At 41.2% G+C, this 16715-nt stretch overlaps 1 protein-coding gene across 2 annotated transcripts in view; it reads right to left on the reverse strand.

Moving 5' to 3' along the window:
* FAT3 (FAT atypical cadherin 3) overlaps positions 1–16715 on the reverse strand; it is a 335564-nt gene that overhangs the window by 51293 nt on the left and 267556 nt on the right. For both annotated transcript variants that reach the window (XM_086614215.1, XM_086614212.1), the window contains exons 12-13: positions 14023–14256; positions 696–1085 (exon numbers count right to left, since the gene is read on the reverse strand). In XM_086614215.1, the coding sequence (XP_086470341.1) occupies positions 696–1085; positions 14023–14256 (624 nt within the window). The remainder of the gene's footprint in view (positions 1–695; positions 1086–14022; positions 14257–16715) is intronic.

Below are 16715 nucleotides of genomic sequence, written 5' to 3' on the forward strand. Positions count from 1 at the left end.
TACAGGAAGCACAGAAGAATCAGAGCTTACTGTTGATGGATTAAAACCTCAATAAGGATAAAAATATATCCCACTATGGAAATTCAAAGAATATGAGCCATTTGGATCAACTAAGGCAGCTTTTCTCAGTATTTCTTACAGAGAAGCAGCAGTATGTTTTTAAAATTTGTGATGTATAACCAAAAAAAGCCAAACTCAAACTACAGCTGAAGTCAACTGTCAGATAACACAAATCAGGAGCAACCTAAGTCAGCGAAGATATATATGATTGTGTAAATGGCAGTCACCACTTGACACATTGGGACTGCCACCTATTTGGTCCTGATAGCACTGTCTGATGCTTGCTAAGGTCCCGGCTGCTGAGGCTTTGCTCAGCTGGTAAGCAGGTAAACATCACAGTGTTCATAACTGTAGGGGTTGCACAGTTTGGCTAATGGGTTGTCACATCCACATTGACTTCGACAAACATATGAATGGAGAAAAGTATTCTCCACTCAAGCTGGAGCAGTTGAGTGTGACCATAATTTACATCACTCTCCAATCTAAAATTGGTTTTTAACTGTGCAACTAATTTCACATTGACAAGCTCCAACTCTCTGTCCTTGGTAATTTTTTGGTTCAAGAGCTTTCCCCAAAGCATTCACATTTTTCTGACACTTTCATTTTGCATTACAAGTAAGAGCCACTTTACAAACCTGTTTTTGAGTTAATCCTGAACTTCCCTTTCTCATTTCCTGATCTGATGAGATAGGCAATCTCAGCATTAGTACCAATGTCTTGGCTTGTAGCAAAAACAGAAAGCACCTCAGTGCCAGGTGAGGTGTCTTCAGGTACTGTAACAAGATAATCTCTTCTTTCAAACACAGGGGGGTTGTCATTTATGTCTAGCACTGTAATGGTAACGGTGGCAAACGAGGACAAGGTCAGCACAATGCTCTGATCTGAGGCCTTTACACTGATGTTATAGGAAGACTGAAGCTCTCTGTCAAGTGGATGCTCCAAAATAATGATTCCTGATGACCGGTCAACTGAGAAGTAACCATCTGCGGAGTCTGCCAGGGAATAGGTAACTTTTCTGTTCACACCTAAAAGAGATGCAGATATGAAAATGATAAAATGAAATAAAGAAAACAACAACCTTCTCCCATCTAATGGAAACCCTAAGCAAAATCTGCTATCACATTGACCATTTCCAGTGGAGGTGGAGCACATGGAGGTAGGAGTGCCTGTGGGTACAGTATTGCTGAAGACTTGGGAGATCAGCACACACTCTTCTCACGTCATATCCCCATGGATAAGTTAAGTTCCTTCTCTCATCATGATACTTTTATAAAAGATCACTTTGCAGAACTGCTGTGTAATGACACTTGAAAGCAGAATCCAGATATGATCCTTGCCCAGAAATGCTTACAATTGAATTAGATGAGACAGGCAGAATGCTGAAATTGGAAATGTCTCAGAGCACATCTTGAAGGAATAGAAACGTACATAAGGGAAAAATAAACCCATAAAAATACATTAGGTGGCACAGAATGTACTTGCTACCAGTGCTGCCTTGATTCCACTGTTGAGCAGCAAAATATTACCATAAGATAACACCTGTTACACAAAAGCTGCATCAAAGAACTCCTGTCAGAATATGGACGTTTTAGAAAAGAAAGTCCCCCACTCCCCCAGTTTGAGAGTAAAAATTGAGTTGTACAAATTATACCCTGTGTTTTTCAAATCCTGCCTGTATTTCCCAATACACAACTCCTATCCACCTGGCTGCTGAATATGCAGATCTATGCTAAGCTTGTTGTCAGTAATAAGGCCTGAAGGGAAGGTACTGACTTGGTTGCTTGCTGCACCACAGTGGGATAGCCATTTCAAATCTAATTAAAAGTGAACGTAGATACAATCTAATTCAACTCCCTTGATGCTGGTTGATTTTGTGATCTGGTCCTGGGTGCTTCACTGAGAGATTATAACTGAAACACCAAGATCTGCTGAAATGGAGAGTCTTTGTTTTCAGCATCTCTCGCTCGAGCACTTCCTGCCCTTTTTGTTGGAGAACAGACTTTACAAGCCTGACATTAATCAGACGAACAAGAGCTACCAATCCCTTCTAGGCATATTTTGTTAATTTAAAATTTGTGACAGTATTATTCTGCTTTCCAACAGCGACGCATTGTAGAAACGTCTGATCAAAAGCAGCACAAATCACAGTTGTTTTCTGCTTGACGTAGCAGGAGTAGAGCATCCACACAAGGGGGAGCTGGGAGACTCCTTCTTCAGTCACACGCACATAAAAGCTGGAGCAAATACAAAGTCTCAGTCCCTACTCGGAGAGCGTTAGGAATTACTATTTGGCCTCTTCAGGGAATAAAGTTTTTACACAGTGCTTGAGACACCAGCGTATATTTCAAACTTTCAAATGTCTTGAAAGTAAGGAAAATTGTAAATGGGAATATTGCAATGAACCTTTTTTTTGTTGTTGTTTGGTGGTGTTTTTTTTTTTTCAAATCACTGCAGAACCTCTCTATTCACCATGGCATCTCAAATGTGAAAAGAAACATGGGATAATGATTTTAAACTAAAAGAGGGTAGATTTAGACTAGACATAACACAGAAATTTTTCTGTAATGATGGTGGTGAAACACTAGAACAGGTTGCCCAGAGAGGTGGTAGATGCCCCATCCCTGGAAACATTCAGGGTCAGGCTGGACGGGGCTCTAGGCGACCTGATCGAGTTGAAGATGTCCCTGTGTACTGCAGGAACATTGGACTAGATGACCTTTAAAAGTCCTTTCTAACTCAAAGTATTCTATGATTCTCTGATAACTAACTAGACTGACAAATGTGAAATAGGAGTAAAAGCCTCTGCAAAGTGGAAGTTTTGAGGGTGAATGGCTGGAACTGTGTCTACATTTCCAGCAGGGGAGGATCTTCTTCTGCGAGAAATCTTCACTGAGCTTCCACTTACGTAGAGGGACAGATCTGACCAGAAGAGTTAATGAGCTAGTAATTAAAGTTCATCCCTGGGGATGGCGGAAAAGGGGATTTTGCCTGATTCAGAGCACGCAGTTGAACACCCAACCTACACATGAGTTTCATCTGTAAATCTATTTAGTACTGTAATGGGCTCTCTTGATGTCTGCCAGTTTCTACACAGAGTTAAACACTTCTCTGAAGCAGGGGCCTTACACATACCTTCCACACGTACGTATCTGTGACTGCAGGAGAGCCTTGGTCTAGTCTGGGTTTTTCTCTGGCACAAATACTCATTGATACTCATAACAGCATAACTGTGCACAACAGATTCAGATACCATGCACTTTCAAGGCATAAAGAGCTAGAAAGGAGATGGCCTACCCATGAATTGTGTCTTGAAACACCCCAAAATTTCATCAAGAATACCCTGCAAGGGGAGGTGGGGAGAGACAATGTGGTGCATGTGGCACCACACAGGGTGAGGTTAAATACAAGAATTGATAACTCTGGTGACTGTAATCTGATTGATATATAATCAGACCAGTCTCCTTGTATTCTACTTCCTAAAGGAGATTCCCACCTATTAACAAAATATGAATAATATTTTTTGGTAAGTGATTTCTAGCGATCCTACAATAAAGACAGTTGAGATACAGACTATGGTATTCTGGTTGTTAACTCTAATATAAGAGATTTTCAGGCAGAAATGGAGAGAGATACTTCTTGAAGGCAAGTGTGGGTTTTTTTCCTTCCTGGAAAACATGAGAGGAATATAGAAGTTTCAGGGATGTGGTTTATCCCGTACCAGCCTGTTCTGATGATGAAAATAGTCTTATTTTGTCCATGGGACCTGGAGGAAAGGCTCTTACAGGTGAAAGTGTCATTTTATGCACAGAGAGACAGAGAGACAGAAGATCAGGGCAGAGGACCTGAGTTGGAATGCTCACAGGCACCAATTCTTGGTGGCTTTTGACCTGAATGCAGAAGCAGAATAGAAGGTGAAATACAGAACTCAGCTGCCTGCTGACCTCCTCCCACAGTGCTTTGTGGGGCTGGAGTTTAATACTTGCTTCTCAGGAAGAAAATGAACTCAGTGAAAAGCTGTGGAAGAAACAGCACTTTGAAAGAAGTGTTATATTACATCGATACTTTCTGCTCAACTGCCTGTCCCGAGGCTGGAAAGAAAATGGGTGTGAGGCAAAGTTGAAATAGGCAGTTATTTCAACTGAAATCCCAAATGCTCTAGGCAAGGGACTCCCATCTGCCGAGAGAGAAGCGTCCACCAGTGTGTGTCAATGGCATCCCTGCCATGGAGGTGACAGTAGATTCTGCTGTCACTTTAAAGGAGATGTTCTCTGTGGAAAGAACACAACTGCTCCAACACCACGGTTTCTGCACTGGTAAAGAGAGCAGTCCTCCCACATTGCTTGCCCACAGCTGTTGGGGGATTAACGTTTGCAAACTACATTGTGCCTATTCACTTAAACTTCTCAGATTTCTAAGGTGCCAATCATCAACATAAGCTATTTGAACATGGAAAGCTTTGCAGGAATTGCTATTACTGTAATAGGATTGCAATACATTTTTTAAATAAAGGAATAAGCAAGAAGATTTTCTATTTACACTTGTATTAGCATATGATGGAATATTGCCCTTTGCCAAACCTCTGCTGTGAAGAGTCTGTACAACATACAGCTGTCTAGAATCTCAAATGCCATCCTTCAAGCTTTTTTTTTTCCTTATTTTCTTCTGCACTAAAACAAAGGGGCATGCACTGAATGTCACATAATAACATCTTCTATGTCATTACTACTTTAAACAGCACAAGGAAAATAAAATAACTTCTTTTCATAATTCAGGAGTATCAATTTTCTCCTTGTGCAACTCAATTGAAAATGGTGAAGTTACAAAACAGTTTGATCCAGATTGATGTCCATTAAAAGGCTGAGCACTAACAGAACAGGCGCAATCCCCGTATGACAGTGAGTTTCTGCAGTGGGCATTACCTGCCAACTGCATCACACACAAACTAAAATTTACATGTATTAAAGATCATACATAGTTTGTTTCTCCTTTCCGTTTTCACATGTCACCCTGAACTCATTATTTAATGTGTTTCCCCCAGTATAGCTAGCCAACTCGTTCTTGTTTATCTCTGGAAAATTATGCTTAAATTTGTCATCTGATCGTTATAATTTTGAAAACTTATTGAAAGAAAAATAATGGTAAGCATTAAAAATAAACAAACAAGAAGTAAAACACAAAGCTGTCCAGGAAGAGAGCCGTAAAAAAAGTTATTTATCAATTTAGCAGTGATTTGCAAGCACGATATCTGATTATTGTGCTTCCTCTTGCCTCTGTCTTTCATGGTGTGACTATTAATGCTGGCACATACCTATGGCCTTTCCCGATTACCCAAATGTTAACCACTACACCAATTATTGGAAGTTTAAAGTTCACAACTTAATTCACAGTAAACAAGACAAAAGACAAATACTAAACTAGATTTTATAACACTCTACTCCATCATTTTGAGATGAAAGGGAGAAATCTTGCCAGAAGTACCTTGCTGAACTGTAGAAGAATATATAGCCCCATAGGGAAAGATATTTCAAGTGTTTTTTACAACTTAAGCAGAAAAGATGGCCAAGTTCAATCCGTAACACCGCTACCGAGACAGGCTTCCGCCGCTTTGTCCCTTTTCCGTGGGGAAACGAGGGTTTAACCCTGAAGGTCTTTACTCACATCGGTGCTCCAACGAGTCACGGTACCATGAGATGAAAGCAAGGTCAGGTCACAGAGACAGAGCTGAAGATAACCACCACTTACCAAAGTGAAATATTGAAAGAAATATGCCACAAAAATGGCAGGCATCAGATTCTAGTGGCACGATACCTTTCACGGGTGTCTAAAACCCTGCTTTCCATTTCAGCTGGATCACGTGTTGTCTTTTTTTGGTGAGAAGATGAGATCTGGATGGTTGTCCCACTCTCCCTCTCTTTCCTAGCAGAGGTTTACACAACCCACGGTACTGGTGCACATGACTGAATACTTGTTTCTATCAGTCAGTGCACCTGAGTGCACTTCCTCCTACTCATCAGGCATAAACTTGATTATTTTTCTACAGTGGGGGAGGCCGTTTTGGATATATCTGATTTAGGGTTGCACACTGCAGGTGACAACATTGGGCAATGCAGCCTGAAGCAAGGGAATGCACATGTACAGATATATATATAAAAAAATATATGCATGAATGGATGGACACACACACATATATGTATATATATACGGGGACACACACACATATATGTTTCAGTGACTTAATCTAAATACAGAGCTTATTCAGTCAACATAATCCAAGAGGTACAATTCTCCTTGTCTAGTTCTTTGCCTCCGTGTTCTTAACAGTCTTGGAAACCTCAAAAATTAAAGAAGTTAATATAAAAGACAGAGGAAAAGATAGCAGGAATCTTGTGAGGTTATCTAACTTATTCCTGCACAAAGAAAGGATGGATGCAATTTATCCCCAAACGCAGGTCTATCCTTTGATTGTGAACTTGCAAAACCTCCTTGGATAACACACCCCACTGCCTCATTTTTCTTACAACTAAAAAGCTTGTTCTGACTTTCTGCTGAGATTGAATAAAAATAATAAAAGACGAGGGGAAAAAAAGAACAAAGGTTGATTTCCTTCCTCAGAGCTACTTGTCTGATATCTGAAGACTGTTATATTTTATCATTCCAGTTCTCTTTTTCCTGGCATCCCCTCTCAACTGTTTTAATGTTTCTTGGTAGCACATGTTTTCCAGACCTGTGATCTCTCTTGTAAATCTCCAGGTAGCCCACATCTTCCTGGAAGTGCTGTACCCAAAACTTGACAAAGCCTTTCCGGTCAGGATTCGCTAACACCAAGTAAACAGAAGGAACTACTTCTGTTTTCCAGCATTACTCTTGTTTACCCATCTCATTAAAGCATTTGCCTTTCACATCAGTATGAAAGTGCAAACATACATTCAGCCTGTGATTCACCATAATACAGCTGCTTCTCTGCACAGTCAGTCATTACTCAGAAAACACTGGTGCCCTTAGTTATTCTTATCTAAACATGAGATTTCACATTTGTCTTGATGACCTGCATTGTATTTTTCCATACTACTGCTCCAGCTGCTAAATCCCACAACTACGACTTTGACACTATCCAGGGTACTTGCAGCTCCGTTCTGCTTTCTGACATGTAGCAATACAGACCTTGTGCCTACTTATCCATTCAGGAATTAAAATAAGAGAAATGCTGCACCCAGTACCTTTCTTAACTTATCCCTCCAGAGTAACAGTCATTACAAACTACCTGATAACAGTTTCATGTAGACCACATTTCCCTAGCTTGCTCATAAAAATATCATGCAGTACAACATCAAAAACCTCACTAAACCGAAGTCATACCAGCCACAATATTTCTTTCTGTACGGCCTCTTTGCTTGTTGCAGAAGGAAATGAGGCTGGTTCGATGACTTCTACTTGCTGAAGACAGACTAGCTCTTAGTCATCTTGATACACATGTACTCATTAATAATTTCAATGCAAGTTGCGTGACTAAGTTTCCCTGACTACCTATCTGCAGCCTTAAAAATCTGTCCCTTTGAAAGATTCAACAGCAGGGTCATACAGACTGACTGCTTGAGCATTAGGCCTTATGAGTGCCCAGGCACGGGAAGCAAAATAAGCAATATGAAGTAGGGCTTGCTTAGGCGGAAACCTAAGCTTTCTATCATATTCACCTCCTAACACCTGGCTAGTCTAAACTCCACAGAGCCTGACTATTACTTTTAATTTGGCAATTTTTCAGGGGCCCAATGTGCTCTATCTCTGCATTCCTAGAAGTGTTTCTGCCTTTATTAAGAAGGCAAAAGCTAGGTCTTCTCCTGAACAAGTCACTGGGTGAATTTAGGCCCATAGGTGTCCTCGAGACTGGCCAGGCTATTGGGGATGTGGGGAATTGCCCTCTCACTCTCCTTATGGAACAGAAGTCTGAATCCTTTTTTTGAAACAGCTTCAGTGACAGTGGAAAGGACACCTTGCTTCAACTATAACCCCTTATTTATGCAGTGCTGTCTTGAATAACTGCAGAAAAAACTATTCAAGTCTTCCATACCCTGAATTAGTGCGCTAACCTCTGGACTATTTTAAAAGTCAGTGAGGTAAAGATGTGTGTAAAGATACAGGAAGCTCCATGTATGTTTTAAAGAGAATGAGCCATCCTCTGGAAAATATCTTGTAATATTTATTTTACAAAAACTCAAGACAATATCCAGAAATATCATCTAGCTAGTGCTGGCATCACTGTCAAAGTTATCTACCTAATAGCTGTTGGGTTTTAGTAAATCTCCTGTCCTATTATCTCTGTTATTCTTTTTATACATGTTTCAATCCTTGTTTTCTTTATTTTCAGGTCCTGAATGCCTCAAAGTTTCTAAATCCATTTTAAGGGACCTGCCCAAGATAAACAAACATGTAAAGTAAAGGTTTGCTGTATGCTGGCTTTGCCAGCAAATGCCAAAATCAATATCTACTTCAGTGTTTCTATTCTTTTGTTACTAATTCAGAGAACTGCTCTCTAATCAAACTACGACTGTCTTGCACTCTGCTCTGACACTTCTGCAATCTCACCTAGCAGCACTTTAATCTCTCCCAAGCTCAGTTGTGTGAGAGAATAATCATAGAATCATAGAATCATAGAATGGCATAGGCTAGAAGGGACCTCAGAGATCATCTAATCCAACCTCCCTGTCATGGGCAGGGACACCTCTCAACTAGACCAGGCTACTCAAGGCTCCGTCCAACCTGGTCTTGAACACCTCCAGGGAGGAGGCATCCACAACCTCTCTGGGCAATCTATTCCAAAGTCTTACCACCCTTGTACTGAAGAATTTCTTCCTAAGATCTAATCTAAATCCATTCTCCTTCAACTTAAACCCATTTCCCCTTGTCCTATCAGTCGACACTCTTGTAAAAAGTCCCTCCCCAGCCTTCCTGTAGTTTCCCTTCAGGTATTGGAAGGCAGCTATTAGGTCCTCCCGAAGTCTTCTCTTTTCAAGGCTGAACAATCCCAGCTCCCACAACCTGTCCTCGTAGCAGAGGTGCTCCAGTCCCTGGATCATCTTTGTGGCCCTCCTCTGAACACGCTCCAACAAATCTATGTCTCTCTTATGGTGGGAACACCAGAACTGGACGCAGTATTCGAGCTGGGGTCTGACAAGAGCAGAGTAGAGGGGGAGAATCACCTCTCTTGACCTGCTGACCACGCTTCTCTTGATACATCCCAGGATGCGGTTGGCCTTCTGGGCCGTGTGAGCGCACTGCCGGCTCATGTTGAGCTTCTCATTTATAAACACCCCCAAATCCTTCTCTTCAGGGCTACTCTCAACCCACTCTGTGCCCAGTTTGTATTTGTGCCTATGACTGTATTTGTGCATAGGATAATACAATAATATTTAACTCCATATAACTCTTGAAAAAAACACAACTAAATTAAACCATAATTGACCTGTATAACCTGGCTGTATGAACTTATATATGGAAGAGCCTCAAGTGCTATCCTGGCTCCATGAATTAGGCTTTCAACAGCCATTTTTTTCCTTGCACTCATGTAAATATCAAAGCTTCAAATACAGAGAAGGAAGAAAAGAAAACCAGGTCATAATTCAAATCTCTCCATCCCCAAATTAGTTGGACGGTTTTTATTTGAACTGACAAATAAACCTCAGACTGTTCTGCTGTGAGGCTACAAGCCCTGTAGAAGCTGGGACACACAACTCCAGGCATCCTATGTACAAAAGCAAGAAAATGCTTTGAAAGAAGTAGTACACTCCTCATTATTTTTCTAGGTTGCATTACTCAATGCTATGAAATCTTCTATTAGGTATGGGAGACTATTTCCTGAAACTACCCTTTCTGCAATCTCATCTGCCATTAATCCTTCTCTGAATTATTTCCAGCTTGGGAAGAACTGGCAGTCAGAGAAGGCATCAGTGTGGGTTTGCTGCCTCTCTGCACTGCTCTGCCAGGCCATGCTGAGGATGTTATTCTTTTGTCTGTATCCACAGTGAAGGTTTCTGGTTATTCCCAGAGGGCCTCTTGGTTGCCCATGCTGGACAGCACTCAGGGAATACCTCCCTCCTTGGAGATATCCAAAAGCCATCTAGACATAGTCCTAGACAATCTGCCGTAGGTGTCCTTGCTTAAGCAGGGTGGTTGGACAAAATGACTTTCCAGAGGTCCCATCTAACCTCAACCATTCTGTGACTGTGAACCCTGAAGCATGATGCCTCTGTGTCCACAAAACCAAGAGACATATTTCTAGCAAGGCCATCCAAAGTGCTTCACCTCTGACTTTTCACCACACACAACTCTGTGGTCCTCACCTTCAGCCGACACCGAGGGCCCCTCCTGATTCATTTGCTGTTTGTACATACTGCAAAAATGGGGCAAGGGAACACAGGGAAGGTGCGTGGAGGTGAGGGACTGCTGAGGACAGAGCAGAGAGGTCTGTGCACTGGAGAGAACTCTTTGCAACCAAATAAAGGCCACTCCTGCCAATTTTTTTGTCTGCCTACATGCCTATGTTTTCCTGCACATTCCTAGACCATCTATACTGGTTGGCTGTGCAGGGAATGGGGGAGGACCCACACAAGTGGGTACTAGCCATGGCTATAACCATAGGATAATGCAGAGCCTGGAAGGCAGCAGTGGTCGGCAAGACAGGGCTGCTGACAAGGTCGTTCCCATTTTGAGAAAAAATTAGAATCTCATATTCATCACAAACACAGAAAAAAATCAATAGGCCAGTGAAATCACTAAAGTGACTAAAAGGTGGATGATGTGGAACTGCCGATGCCCCAGTGGTGATGAAGAGGACTGCAGAAGGACGGATGACGCACTGTTCATATTTAGTACAGTCAGTGCTTCTGCCTTCAGTACACTACACCATCCATCATCACGTAAACCGGCTGAGCGTGGAGGTCGTTCGCAAGGCAAGGCAGCTGCAAGTGAGGCAGGATTTAACCACCACTTACAGAACTGCTGAGCTGGGACCACGTTGTCATTCATTCTCGTACTCTGTGAGCTGGGCTGCAACACTGTATGCATGCAGAAAACATGAGCAGCACTGGAAATGAGTATGCACCTGCAGCTCAGGTCTGGGCTCCAGCTTTATTTTGAAGTTGACCGATTTTTTACTGTCACGCTTGCCACAAAGTCCCATGTAGGTTTTCTCAGTGTTGCAGCTCTAGCATGACCCTAATTCCTTTGAAATGATCTGATATTATAGTTTTCTGATGGGTTTGCTCAGATAATTACACCTCAGCATTCACTCCAACTCTTCTTGTGCCTTAATTTGGACAGAATGGAGTATTTTGGCACTTTGATTTGAAGACAGTGGGAGGTGGAAAATCCACTGCTCCCTATGAACTTCTCTAAGAAACTGTAAAACCAGCATTTCTCTTTCATTTCTTAGTTTACACGTTTCCAAACTTGACAGTGGTGAATTAGGAAATAGTGGTGGTGAAGCAGGAAATATTATCTTGTGGAAATATTAAGAATTTCCAATGGAAGCAGGATGGGAGAAAAAATTGTTTTATATTAAAGTTACTATGTTAAGTTTATATGTCTTAACAAAGACATGTATGTGTATTCTCTCTCCTTCCAGTGATTATTTAAGATACCTAGGTACATGGAGAGGGCATGTAAAATGAACTTGCGTGCTACTAGAGTCAGTTAGAGCCATTTTCTTCAGCTGAATACTGTGAAGAAGAATCACATCTTTCCTTCAGTCCATGCAGCTGGTACAGCCAGTTTCTAAGCATGTATCCAAATTACAAATATATTAAATAACAATTTATGTTTCAGTTCTGAAAATTCCCAGGATATTATGAGTTCAGGAACTTCAAGAGATAACAAAGGCACAAGGCAGATGTAACACTATTTTCCCATTACCTGGAAATTGTCTTAATTATCCAACAGCATCTGACCACAATATTTTCAGTTTTATGTTAACTTGTGTTTAATTGCAGAACACAAACTGACTTCTCTCAAGTTTTTTCCCAATGACTTCTATACTTATACTCCTATCCTTACAGTACATGGCTCTTCAAAGCCCAAAGCAAAAGAACAGGCAAATCCTAAGACTGATCATAAGATCGGTCTCTTCTCCCATGTTATGAATGACAGGACAAGAGGGAATGGCCTCAAGTTGCGCCAGGGGAAATTTAGGTTAGATATCAGGAAAAATTTCTTTACAGAGAGGGTTGTGAAGTATTGGAACAGGCTGCCCAGGGAGGTGGTGGAGTCCCCATCCCTGGAGGTGTTTAAAAACCGTGTGGATTTGGTGTTGAGCAATATGGTTTAGAGACCCTGACAGTGCAGGGCGAATGGTTGGACTCGATGGTCTTGAAGGTCTCTTCCAACCAGACGATTCTAGGATTCTATGATTCTATGAAGATGTTTCCTGAATGTTAAAAATTGATTTGTATAATGATTACTGGCTCCACTGATGTTTTCAGGATAATGCTCCACTAAACCTTACAGGAGTATCATACATCAGGAACATAAATAACACTTTTTTTTCTCAGTGATGGGAACATTACATTACCTGAACTCATTCATTATGCAGCAATAAAGAATCTGTGATTTTAGCAATGACTAATAGAACAGTAATTAATGTAAAATCCAATTTTAGAGACCAGAGTCACTTTCATATGATACGATGTCTTGTTTGATTTTCAGGTCTAATCATTAAGGAAATACATGGCATCTTCTCATTCATCACATGCATCCCTCCCTTTAACTTATCCAGTTTCAGAAGGAAGATGTAGCAATTAGCTCATTTTTGTTGTGTTTTTGCTGTTTATTTTTTTTGTTGCTCACCATCTTATTATGGTGCTAGCAAGAACTTTTATTGACAACTTTTTGTTCTAATTCTTTCTATCTCCCCTCTCTCCTTGAATGTCACCTCACCTACGAGAAAAATAGTAATTAAGACAATGTGGTAAACAACAACTCTGGGTCTTCAGACTGTTCTGTCGTTCACTACCAGTAATTGGGTTTTCACTGCAGGACAGTATAATGATTTTAATTGTGATTTTTCTACCAAGGCATATAATGCAGTTCTTCACAGATACATTAATGAATGCTTGCTGCTCCTTTACTGACTCCTGTATATTTACATAATCAGTCTTAGTAACAACTGAGACTTCCAACACGCACTGTACTTCAAAAAAAAAGAATTTTAACGTTAAATATTTTTTCATTCAATGAAAGGTCTGCATTTTATGTGGAGCTACTCAGGTCACAGTTTTTACAAAACATTTCCAAAACCAGAGGAAGAAAAAATAAACTATAGGATTTATTTATTCCAACTGAAGTGAACGAGCTAACAAAAATATCTGATATTTGGCAGATTTTACCACTGTGTCATGCAAAAAAGTCTCTTTAAACATTTATAATTGGTCCCAGATTTCAAGGTTAAGGTCCTCATATAATGAACTATTACACTTTAAAAGAATGCACCGTTAAATACCCAGAACATTTATAATGTACATTCACAGTGTACAACAATAGTTTTATGCTAAGGTAACCAACTGGAACAAATGGGATTTATAGCAGTATAAAACTCTAGAAAAGCTGTGATTAATCAGGTATAGGTCCCTATGGCACGTAACTATATCATTTGCATAAACAGAGGCATGGGTATTCAATATCATGGCTCAAGAAAAGAGGTGAGACCGTGACAGGAAGAAAGTTGAAATTTACCCCCAAAACTATCATTTACCTCTAGACACATGCAATGCTTTTCTGTGTGTAGCACCATTATGGCAAGCTCAGCCACGAGCATTTCGACGTAAAGAAACAGAAGAGAGAAAAGTAACAACACAGAAGCAAAAGGAGGAAAGCATGAGGAAAGGCAGCAGTAGAAAAACTAATCTGTATTGCAATTCCACCAACACACAGAGTTTTCCTGAACATTAATTATTGTTTGCAGCATTACCCACTTACCGACGTCAGGATCAGTGGCTTGGACTCTTGTTAACAAAGCTTTAGTGGCTGTATTCTCATAGACGCACGCAGTGTAGTGATCAGATGAAAACACCGGTGGATTATCATTAACATCTTCTAAAATAAGATGGACTTCTGACTGGCAAAACCTGCCACCACCATCTGTAGCTCGGGCAACCAAGTTGTACGCAGGGATTTTCTCTCGGTCGAGAGGGGCCAAGGATTTCAGCTCACCTAAAATTGATGAAAAGGGGCAGCTATCATTACCAGAGTAGCAACATCACTAATTCTAGATAGTGTGAGTATCTCAAAACCATGTATTTCACAGGAATAGGAAAGAGAAAAAATAATCAGCCTTGCTTATTCTGATGAATGGATTAAAAACTCACAGCCTTATCACTTTTCACTCCTCTTTACCCAAAAAAGTGAGCTGCCAATATGACTGCAGGGAGGACAAGCTACTCATAATGGCCTTCAACAGCCCACAACTTCACCCATGTGAACACCACTGTGTTTTTCTAAGTCTGTCGTTCTGTTACTCTCAAGATTTATAGATTTCTAGACACAAAACACGTACTGAATCTGATGACAGTATCCATAATGAACTCTAAAGTTTTCTAATGCTATCATTCAAAAATAACATCAACATCTCCCTCTCTTCTCACCACAAAGCAATCTCTAGCCAGCTCTGAATTCCTGAAGATACCTCTGGCATCTAGTTTGAAACAAACTTCTGATTCTCATACAGAGACGAGCATCACGATAAACATTAACAGCAACAAAAATTCAGCTTGTTCAGACTGTGAGAACTTTACTCATGATCCATTTTCAACTGCACAGATAAACAACCGCCAAACATTGCCACATTAGCAAACTGCCACTACTAGTCAGAAGATAAGTTTTGGGTTAATTTTGTAAAGGGTGTAATTTGCAGTTAAACCGAAAATTTGTTCTTGAAGAGGGTAATACTTCCCCTTTCACCCACTGCATACATCTCCAAACACCTCCTCTTCCATCAATACTACAGCAATAGCAGGCGCTGCCTCCTGCTAGTCAGGCAGAGGAGGCATTGCACAGGGAAAGACTTAGTCTATCATTAAGGAAACCAAATTCCTAGGAATAACATAGAAGTGGGATTTTTAATTCAAGGGAAAATGATTTTCTTTAGCTTTACTTCATAATAATCATAAAATCTTAGCAGAGATCAGTATCTTTTTCCAGACCAACTGCCAAATGTACAAGACTTGTAGCATTCCACTGTGCCTACATATTCATTACTGACATCCTTTCTCCCTCAAAATCTGTGTATAAAAGGAAAGTCTTTTTCACAGGGTCTAAATATCAGTATATATATAACAGGGTGGAAGAAGTGAAGTCCAAAGATGAAGGAGGATCATGTTGGCATCTTCCCCTGTTCTGTATGAAAAAGACTCCAGGATAGGCACATGGAGGACAGGGAGGTGATTTGAGACAGCCAGCATGGTTTCACCAAGGGCAAGTCTTGCCTGAACAACCTAGTGGCCTTCCATGATGGAGAGACTACATCAGCAGACAAGGGAAGAGCTACAGATGTCATCTATCCGGATTTCTGTAAGGTCTTTGACACAGTGTCCCACAACAACCTTCTCTCTAAATGGGAGAGATTTGGATTTGATGGGTGGACTGTTCGGTGGATGAGGAATTGGTTGGATGGTTGCATCCAAGGTGAAGAAGGTGGTCAATGGTTCAATGTTCAGATTGAGAAGGGTGACAAGTGGCATCTCTCAGGGGTCCGTACCAGTACTGTTTAATATCCGGGACTAGTACTGTTTACAATAACATAGTGAGATCAAGTGCATCCTCAGTACTTTTGCAGATGACACCAAGCTGAGCAGTGCAGTTGACATGCATGAGGAACGGGATGCCATCCAGAAGGACTTGGACAAGATTGAGAAGTGGGCCTGTGTGAACCTCATGAGGTTCAACAAGGCCAAGTGCAAGGTCCTGCACCTGTGTTGGGGCAACTCCTGGTATCAACACAGGCTGGAGGATGAAGGGATTGAGAGCAGCCACTGCTGAGGACTGGTGGATGAAAAGCTGGACATGAGTCGACAATGTGTGCTCGCAGCCCAGAAAGCAAACCCTATCCTGAGCTGCAATAAAAAAGCGTGGCCAGTAGCTTAAGGAAAGAGATTCTCCTTCCCTACTCTGCTCTCGTGAGACCCCACCTGGAGTACTGCATCTAGTTCTGGAGTCCTCAGCACAGGAAAGACACGGACCTGTTGGAGCTGGTCCAAAAGAGGGCCACAAAAATGATCACAGGGATGGAACGCCTCTCCTATTAAGAAGGGCTGAGACGGTTGGGGTCATTCAGTCCACAGAAGAGAAGGCTTCAGGGACACCTTATTGTGGCTTTTCAGTACTTAAAGGGGGCTTGTAGGAAAGATGAGCACAAACTTTTTAGAAGAGTCAGTTGCAATAGGACAAGGGGTAATGGTTTTAAATTAAAAGAGAGTAGATTTAGGCTAGATATAAGGAAGAAATTTTTTTACAATGGGAGTGGTGAAACACTAGAACAGGTTTCCCATAGAGGCAGTAGATGCCTCATCCCTGGAAACATTCAAGGTCAGGCTGGATGGGACTCTGAGCAACCTGATCTAGTTGAAGATGTCCCTGCTCACTGCAGGGACATTGGACTAGATGATCTTCAAAGA

This window comes from Tauraco erythrolophus, chromosome 1, assembly GCF_009769465.1.
Source record: "Tauraco erythrolophus isolate bTauEry1 chromosome 1, bTauEry1.pri, whole genome shotgun sequence".
Classification (NCBI taxonomy): Eukaryota; Metazoa; Chordata; class Aves; order Musophagiformes; family Musophagidae; genus Tauraco; species Tauraco erythrolophus.